General features: G+C 44.7%; 1 protein-coding gene across 1 annotated transcript; it reads right to left on the bottom strand.

Annotated features, from left to right (window-relative positions):
* Nucleotides 1–5,416: 5,416 nt before the first annotated feature.
* LOC125943439 (cuticle protein 10.9-like) lies at nucleotides 5,417–9,453 on the bottom strand. The gene is made up of 3 exons (XM_049662756.1): nucleotides 9,424–9,453; nucleotides 7,376–7,534; nucleotides 5,417–5,755 (listed from the first exon to the last, which is right to left on the bottom strand). Exons 1-3 carry the CDS (start codon nucleotides 9,451–9,453, stop codon nucleotides 5,417–5,419), a joined length of 528 nt encoding a protein of 175 aa, XP_049518713.1.
* Between the last annotated feature and the right edge of the window lie 294 nt (nucleotides 9,454–9,747).

The raw sequence follows: 9,747 nt of genomic DNA, 5'->3' as shown, positions 1-9,747 counted from the left end.
ATAACGAAATTGTGGTTTTGGCACGTAAAACCACAGAATTCAATTATTAATTATTTCTATTACCGATTTTGCGGTGTGTGTGTGTGTTCGTCATTTTTATGCAGCTAGCATGATCGTGCTGGTGCCTACTCATAATGGCAGCTGCTTAACTATTTTCCCCTTTTGGAGACGTGGCATGGAGACAGTCATGAAATGTTGTGTATTTGGTGTGGTAGAAGGGAATACATTTATGCATAGGTTTGTAATCTATAGGCGAACTGTTGCAACAATTAGCATTTTTGCCCTGTAAAAGCTTCCCCCATTTCCTTTGATATAATTTGTACCAGTTCTTATCTCTGGAGAAGTACAATAAACGCTATAGAACATGGTCTTAGAAAAATATTATTTACTGCATAACCACTATACAGCTACATACTTCATTGTATTATAAGGATCCATATTAAAATGAAAATATCTCATAACCGCGCCATACTTAACATTTTACACATGTGAAATGCTACAGCAGCCTGGCATCATAATAATGTGACCATTGGTGACATGCGGCAATGTTCTGGGGACGTGCGGTTCTGCAATGTTGCTACGTTGTTACCATTAACACGTTAGCATAATATTTATACCGAACGTTTACATAAAGTGTCCGGATGTATATTTGTACGAATGTCGCTTAGTGGCTACGCGACCATATTTAGCTGTTCTTGAGAGGCCCTTCTCATTAGTGGATAGCTGACTACGCAAAAATAATTTTGCCTCGCAAGTGAATCTTACGCTTTGGAAAGGTCACGCGACCGTATTTAGCTGTTTATGAGATGCCCTTCTAATTAGTGGATAGCTCACTACGCAAAAATAATTTTGCCTCGCAACTTTTCTGACATTCCACATCAGCGGTCATGTGAAAAAACACAACTGCGTCATTTGGGCATCCAAGCCTCCGCAGGAAGTACGCGAGCACATTCGGGATTCCCCCAAGGTGAACGTTTGGTGTACAGGGTGCAAATTTGGAGTGATTGGACCCTTCTTTTTTGAAGAACAGACCATCAAGGGGGAGTAATTACCATGCCATGCTCAGCACGTTCATGGAAGAGAACGCACCAGTTGCCATTCTCCAGCGAGAGTACGTTCAGCAAGACGGAGCCCCTGCCCTTTACAGTCAGATGCTTCGGAATTACCTGAATGACACGTTCGGTAAACGTTGGGTTGGTAGAGGTGAACCTCTCCCATGGCCAGCGCGTTCACGCGACCTGATGCCATGTGATTTTTGGTTGAGGGGCAAGGTCAAGGAAGGTCAAGGATCGTGTTTATGCCAGGAAACCTAGCAACTTGGACGACCTGAAGAACCTCATCACTCAAGTCATCGCTGATATGTCTGCCCAAATGGCCCAGTGGGCCTCACAATCAACAATGCCCAGACTCCTTAAGTGCATTCAGCGGGATGGGTGCCAAATTGAAACCCTGTAACGAAATTCCTACGTTGTAATTTGACGTGAGTAAACACCCATTTAATGTTAACATATTTTCACATCACCCTCTATATTAGAATATTCCATCCATTTCTTGGCCAATCCCTCATAGTCGGTAGGAGCCACATACTTGATAGGAAACAACGTCAAGAAGTAGCGTGACAAGAACTAGCCACCATACCTTCATTGCAGAGGAATACAGAAATACGCCGTATTTATAACCAGTGCGAGAAGAGCATAAAATTGAGTTGCGCATCGGTAGAGCCAACAGAATACCCTCTAAGAAGAAAAACAGGAAAGGGGGTATTGAGGTTCCTGCTTTAGGGGAGGAACTGATTTGCCCCAACCATTCCTCCCTTTAGGGGGTAAGTGAAGGGGGATGAACTGTTACTCCTCATGCGGTTACTCCTTCGAGGACGATGCTTCTCAAGGGAGTAACGGTCATTGTTTCCGATGCTCCTCGAAGATGGAATTAACGAAATTAGCCATTTATACGATGATAAAAAATGACTGAGCTGAAAAAAACGCACCCGCAAGTAGGATTCGAACTCACGTCCTCCGCTCACAAGGCATGTCCTCTAAACACTTCACCGTGGCAGCTTTTATTTTTTCGTTATTGATTCACCATCGCAGCTCGATTGTCAAGACGGGTTAGCGAGACGAGGTTAACCACTTAACGCAGGTGCGGCAATACAGACGAGACTCGGCATTTGGTGTATGTTAAGCAGGGAGAGTGTAACGTTGCGCATACTTACAACTATTAGCGACTACATAAAGAAAGCTGCCCGATTATTTTTAGGATGATTTGAACTGTGACGTTACGTGATGTTCGTGTAGCGATCTCAAACGGGGCGCGCAAGGTGACAGAGAAGGCCAACTTCTCCATTACTTAGCGTGCCCCTCTTCAGCTACACATCGCTTCAGTTAAGTTTTTAATCTCCTTGGAACGAAAGGAACTCCTTAGGTACGATTGGCCAAGAAAATCTGGCAATCCATCTATGACTTGCGCGCTTAATGTGTATCTTTCACTTATGGTGTGCACGCACACCAAGTCCATGGCTCTTCACTTCCAGCGTTTAAATTTCACGCAATTTTGTCACGAAGAGGCAAAGTTCTGCTTTGCCTCTTGTTTGCTTCTGCTTTGAAAAGTTCAATCGACTGTTCCCGAACATTCACAATTTATAGACAATACCTCTTTCGCCGCATCACGGACAGAAACAGCGGAATGCATGGGGACTAACTGCTGCCGTTCGTCCTGAACGTTGCTCTCTTTCGGACCAGGGATCATACACTTACCCTCTGAAATTTTCACACGCCACGCACACTCCTGCAGTTAGTCCCTTGAGGGACGAAAGTGCCCTTTTTGGACTAACTGTCCAGTTACTCCCGTTTTCCCTGGCATACTTCTTAGAGTGTAGGCTGAACGCAACGCGAACACGAACAAAATGTACCATAAAGGCACAGGAAGAGAAATTACGCTTTGCGCTCCGTTAACATATAGTTCACAGTTCTGTGCGTTTTGCGCAAAAATTGTGGCACTAGAGAGCAATATATTAACCCACCACTGCAGTCAGTTGGTCTCATAACCAAACAATCGGCCCGAATCGCCCACAGCGAAGAGCTGCCGTGTACATTGCAATGCGCACTACCGACCAACCGACCACCCATCCACGCTAACGCGGTGACGGTGCTGCCACCTATAGCCCGATCTCGCGGCCGATATTAGGCATCGTATTCCACATGTTAAGCACCGCACAAAAAGAGATCAAACGAAAATTGTTAGGCCTAACTTTAAAAGAATGGAAGACAGCTGTGTGGATCATAGAGCAAATGGGGATAGCGGATATTCTACTTAACATAAAGAGAAAGCAATGGAGCTGGGCAGGCCATGTAATGCGAAGAATAGATAACCGGTGGGCCACAAGAGCTACAGAATGGATACCAAGAGTAGGGAAGCGCAGTGGACGACAGCATAAAACTAAATGGAGCGATGAAGTTAGGAAATTTGCAGACCCATGTTGAAATCAGCTAGCGCAAAACAGGTGTAATTGGAGATCGCACGGAGAGGCGTTCGTCATGCAGTGTACAGAAATATAGGCTGATGATGACGTCGATGATTTTACAACTTGTGTTCGCGTTCCTCTGCTGCACTAGCGGCACCGCGTCAGAGCGCTTATGTTCAGTTAGTTTCATTTTCTATTGTCAATAGATTGTTCCCAAGTATTGACCGCTAGTTTCCCCGGCTGTGCCTCGACCTCCGTCGCATTCGTGAGCTCGCGCCAGCACACTTCGTCCGTTCTAGTCGTGATTTCTTCACAGGTTCGTTAAGTCATGAATGGACGTGATTCAGAGACAAGCTGGCCTTTGCTCGCGTTTTTTTTCACGCTCAAGGGCACAGAATATGAAAACATGTTATTCAAACACAAGTCAATCTGCGTCTGAACGTGACGAATTCCAACATATAGGCGTACATGAATGAAACATGAGTTGTTTTTCGGATCACTTTTTGAAAGAACTAAAAATTGCAATTGCAATTGCAAAAACAACTTGCACGTTTTTCGTCACTTTTTTCCTTGTGACTAACTCTCAGACTAAAGCTGGGGTTCCTAACTCGCCCCGCGCCGTTTGGCGTGCTTTGCAGCAAAGAAGCGTTTTATCGTAGAACTGTATGTTTTTTGGGAGCATAGACATTATCGCTGAAATCTGAAAAAAAATGTATTTGAAAAAGAATTTTTATGGCGAATATAAACAACGTGTGAAAGGCTGCACGAGATGCACTGAATGAGACAGACCAGCTTGTGGCATTTAAGGTTTTTGTGCAATGGTGAAGAACGGTTTACTGAAACTAACGACAAAGTAATCGCTTTCGTTTCCACAATTGCTAATTTACTCTCGTGAGGTATTAATTGTTCTTCGAAATGAATTACATTTTATATGAAGCAATTGTATGCATCAAGTCACTTTCTTTCTGTAAGGTGTGCAAGTATGCTACTAAGAGAGTGGTCGTCAGTCACTACTCTGAAGTGCCGGCCTAAAAGGAAGGTCAGCGTTTGTGGGTGGAGAATGCCACCGCGAGGCGATCCAGTTCGGTGACCGTATGGTTCTATTCAGCATCAGTAACGGAAGGGATTCTGGAGGCGATAACTTTCTGACAGCCGCCATGCAGCTTTAAGGGCGGCACAGTACCGCTGTGCGTGCCACTGACATCAATGTGAAACTCAGTTTTAGGCTCATGACGAAAAGTGCGCAATATTAAAATAGAGGTGAGCAGAAATTTTAGTTGGCTGAATTTCGAATACAGGTGGCCCATGCGAATTGCGTGTCCTTGTGAAGCAGCGAGGCAACTTGTACTTAAATATCTTGATCCGGTGAACGCTTTTTCACCTACTAAAATTTTACAAATTATCGCTCGGCGTAAAAAAGGCCTGCATGTATATTAAGTTTCTCGAATGTTATCGATGGTTCTATCACTTGTCTGTTGTCACAGAACCTTGTTTAATCTGATTGTATACGCAAAGCGATTTGTGTAGTACTTTCTGTGTTTCTGGGCACATGTTTACCCACTAATACGTTAGTTTCGTAATTCACAGTTTTAGTACTGCGTTTTTCACCGTCACTACAACGTGAGATTATAAACGTAATCACAAGAAGTTGCGGATGTCTTGCGACGTTTTTGGGTTATTGATAGTCACAAGCTGCAGCACGCTTCTGAGTTTCGCGTCACATGCCCCATTTTTCACACACAAAAAAAAAACAGAAGGAGCTTTTGACAATCCCTGAAGCAGGCTTTTATTTGAATTTGGGGTTATTTCCCCTGGCAGCACACAGTCATAACTACACTGTACACAAGAAACATTCAGCCTCTGAGAGCAGCTGGTATGCCTGTTCCCTTGACAAAGGAACAGCGTCAGAAGCCTGGACAATTATTCAGCAGACGGCTCCCTACGTCACACTCTTGACTATCCAGACCAAGGGCCAGAAGAGGAGGCGCTCGTGTAGCGAGAGGAGTAGGGAGAGGAGCCACCAATGATGCGGTACTGCGGGCCAGCGGGGAGAGGGTTCGCATTGTAGACCGCGTCGGCACTGGCTCCAGGGGCGGTTCCGGGCTCGTTGGTGTCAATCTTTGCGCGGAATCCGCCAGCATCAGCGATGTACTTCACCTGGCGGAAGATGCCGTTGGCGTCCGAGTAGCCGTACATGCCCGTCTTGGTGTTGGAGGCGTCGCCCCGTTCTTTCTGGTAGGTCTTGGTGCCGTACTGATCTACGTTGTCGTAGCCGAAGCTGTACGGTTGCGGTGGCTGCGTTCAGAAATTGCGAATGAGTGAGATATTTATATGGTTTAGCACAAAGATGACGTGTAGAACAAGAACATTTATACCTAACTTGTCATTTCTGCACCGAGCCGCTTCAAAATGCTTTCTCAAGCTTAAAGTCATTTCTTAGCAAAACGTCGCTTTACCCATTGACGCACGAAATTAACTGGAACGCCAATACATTTCTCCGCAAAGTTCGGGAATTAATATCTCGAAACTGGTGTCATCCTCAGAATTCGTTCCAAGTGGATCCGCCTTGCGAACTCCACGGCTACAATTTGTAAATTGCAATATGGGCCATCAGGTAATTAGTCAAAAACCTAATTAGTGATTTTTTGTTATTAAGTAGATTATGTATTTAAATTTTTGCGCAAGTAATGTCCGCCTGTTCGAGTAGACCAGCTCATAAACTAGAATTCGGCTATCTGCCACAGGCAACCTTTAATACATTTTGAAAGTTTTCGCTGAAACACCCTGTATTACCGCATTAGAGAATGGCTAGCGCCGGTGGCTGATTCTAGCCAGGAATTTTGAACAAACTAACTTCACTGTTACACACCAGTGTATCTAAATGGTCAACGCTTTCAAAAAATTATTTGAAACGAACGACCTAGTTTCAACAAGTTTTCGTTTGCAACTTCGGGAGCGTACTTCCTTTATTACGGTACGCATTTATGACACTTAGTGTTGCACTATAGCAGTGCTTTGGTCCTGACAAATGTAACGCAGCAACAAGTGCCGACTAAGTGCCGCAAATGCGTAAGCAATTACAAACAACAACTCTCTCTTGCTGACATGAAACCGTACAACTGATGCAAATTGAGCTCTATTTGAACAGAACGTTCAAGCGCGTTGATATTTCATTTGTTTCAAACGTACGGCAAAGCGTGCACACGTGCTTACACACTCTTATACAATTATACGATTATAATAACAGGTAGTAGGATTCTGAAAGTCATGGAATACATTTATTCCACCGCTTCGTGTCCACCTTTTCCATAACAAGACATTTGCATTATTTTCGCTTCTCTTAGGATGTGACGACGCCTGTCATATTACTCAAATGCACATATTAATTGCTCATAAGGAATTGTTTTGCTTTTGTGACGGGAGCGCGCACAAGTTTGAAAGTGCTATTATTAGTATAATTTTAATTTCGGTGCTTGTATTTTCACTTGTGTTGCTGGAGACCCGTCGAAAAAATTTTTTTTTAAGTTTTAAGTACACTTAAAGTAGTCGTCCTGATATTATAAAGAAAATACATGGATACGATGTTTCACTGAATGTCTAACGACCGGCTTCACTTCGTTCCAGTTTTTTATGACACAATTACAAATCGGAGTCGCCTAATTTGGTGCCATTACGCCAGGAATAGATTTTAGACGTCACTAGGGCACATCACTTCCTGCAGAAAAGGCTGATACGTATCGTTATATAGATCATCAAGGGAAACAGGCACCACACAAGCATTCTTCTAGCCACCTGTGTGGCTTACCCTTAGCGTAGTATCTACATCTATACTCAAGGTATTATTCTAGTTCTGTCAGGCTAACAGCGATTAAGCGACTATGCGTTCGCAGGTTATATGTGTCTGGAGGTCCTTACGTAATATTGTTCTTGCCGTGCGAATGTGCCGGCGTAGGCAGGGCCACCAAAAGCGCCACCAAGTCCACCACCAAATCCGCTGCCAAATCCGCCACCAACTCCTCCAAACCCGAACTGACCACCGCCGAGAGTACTGGAGACCATAGAAAGCGCGAGCACCTGTAAACAAAGCACAAAGTAACCCGCATGATGTTACAGTGCTGTGGTTTGTCCCATGTATGCTACTAAGACTCCTTGTACAACACACTGCACATTATCTTCAAATTTTTTTAGAAATATACTCGGAAGTGATTACGCAAAATATTCATTCTGCGCATGAAGTACGGTGCATGTGTTTTGTAAATAAGTGGTTTACTCAAATTCTTGTCATCTATTTTCGCGAAATCTTACATTCAATTGATCTAGGCCTTTGTGTCGTACCATATGGGCGGAAGCTACCTTTAGCTGTGTTTAAAAATCACTGAGATTGAGAGAAAATACCGGACGCGGCAGCAACATGGAAATGCACTGCAAGTAGTACATCTTTATCTCTGCGTTTAAGCAAGGAAATGCATTCTTTAAACCATAGCGAACATTAGGATAATCTGGAGAGAGAGACAAATGACAAGGAACTTTATTTATGGAGAAAGTTGTTTTTTCACGTACATGGTATTTCAATTTCAAAAATTGTTTTTCAAGTTCATCACATAACAGTGCACAATAAAACCACCTTGAAGAGCGATCATATGCCATGGTTGTGTCAGGGTGTCAGGAGGGTATAACATACGCAAATACATAGTGAAGACTTTTGGTTCAACGCAATAACCCATACACCGTTTTTGCGCCTCGCATTCGCGGCGTGGATCAAGCAGCACTAGCGCGAAGTTCATTCGCCATTGCTATACGCTGTACGAAAATATCTTCTATATACGTCAATCGCCACTGTAACATGCATTGACATGGCTGTAATAAAGCGGTGGATAGCAGGCGCTGCCTTTTCAGCAGAAGTAAACTTTCTTATGTTCCAAGGTGTGTACGCGCGCTATTCTAGCCAAGTTTGTGGTTGGCATGCGTCCTTGTATAGAGAAGCAAAAATATATTTCTCTTTTTCTGTGCAGAAGAAAAGCTGGTGCGAAAATTGGTGGATTGTGATGAAGAGCGGATTGCGGTGAAATATGTAACCTAAATCCCGCGGTCTCTTCAAGACAAAAACAGAAGTCACAGGCCGGCGCGGAAGTCACTATAGTCACAGAGCAAGCCGGTGGAGTGACTCCATAAGTGCATGTCGTAACACCTGGTGGAATACAACGTAACTGCAATGCAAAGCTTGCAGGTACCCATGCTACACGGAGCGGATCTCACATTGTGCGACAAGCGGCATGACACCTGGTGCAATAATATGCAACTGCGATGCAGTGTGCACGTATCGACGCTACGCGGCGCGCACCTCACACCGCGTGTAATCTCGTGACTCCTCGGTCGCTAAGACACTTGTATAGGGCTTCGTTCCGCAGCATGTGGAAAGCGATGGCGTGGCACAATGGTAGAGTTGCTGACTCCCGCGCAGAGCGTCTGTGTTCGATCATGGCAGGAACCTGGTATATTTTTGCTCATTCCTAATGATAGCTGCGACAGACACTGGCGGCGGCGGGCAACATCGCCGACCAAAACGGCAATTGGACTGAGTCCATAATAGCTTACGCTGTAAAAAAAAGAAAACAGTGAAAATAATAAACTTACTTAGAACGGGTGAAAAAATTTCGCTGTCACACGCGGTTTCCGACCTCAATGCAAGTGTGCTGGGTTTATCCTGTACGTTCCGATCGTTGAAAAATATATGCCGCAGCTTGCATTTTATGAGAGAGCAACCGGCTGGCAACCTATGTGCAATTTTGTTCCGCATTAGCGGTATGACCTCCAGGCCATAATTGTGAGCATTTCCTTGAATCGGTAGGTGTAAGACTCTGCATATAATGGTAGCTCCCCCAAGAACATCACTCGAAGAATTCCATGCTGGTACACCCACTTTCACCGTAGTCGAGGCTACTGATTTTGAGTAGTATTCTTACCTGAGCGAGGACAACGGCTGCAGAAGACATGGCGACTGGGAGTATGGGTAAACCTTTCGGACACTAAGACTTGCACGCAGAGATCTGCAGACGCTTGCTTCCCTAGACGTGCTAATACGTCTACTTTATCGCGGGCACAGCGTATACGTCAGTGTGTAAGGCACTGACAGTTATGACTGACGCACAGTGCCACTGCCCCGCGTTTTATACTGCCATTTGTCCGTCGCAAGATGGCCGGCGCTTACGTGTGGCCTCCTTGACACTCGAGCCTCACGTTTCCTGTTGTTGTTTTGTTGCTGCTGCTGTCTTCACGGGCGCAGTGGC

Source organism: Dermacentor silvarum, chromosome 2 (genome assembly GCF_013339745.2).
Source record: "Dermacentor silvarum isolate Dsil-2018 chromosome 2, BIME_Dsil_1.4, whole genome shotgun sequence".
In the NCBI taxonomy this organism is placed as follows: Eukaryota; Metazoa; Arthropoda; class Arachnida; order Ixodida; family Ixodidae; genus Dermacentor; species Dermacentor silvarum.
Note: the sequence above shows the minus strand (reverse complement) of the source record. Positions and strands in the feature narration are given on the sequence as shown.

Coding starts and splice junctions, on each gene's coding strand:
- LOC125943439 (XM_049662756.1), bottom strand. CDS start 9,453: ATGTCTTCTGCAGCCGTTGTCCTCGCTCAG. Junction 7,535..9,423: donor CAGCCGTTGTCCTCGCTCAG/GTAAGAATACTA, acceptor CTTTGTTTACAG/GTGCTCGCGCTTTCTATGGT. Junction 5,756..7,375: donor CACGGCAAGAACAATATTAC/GTAAGGACCTCC, acceptor TTCTGAACGCAG/CCACCGCAACCGTACAGCTT.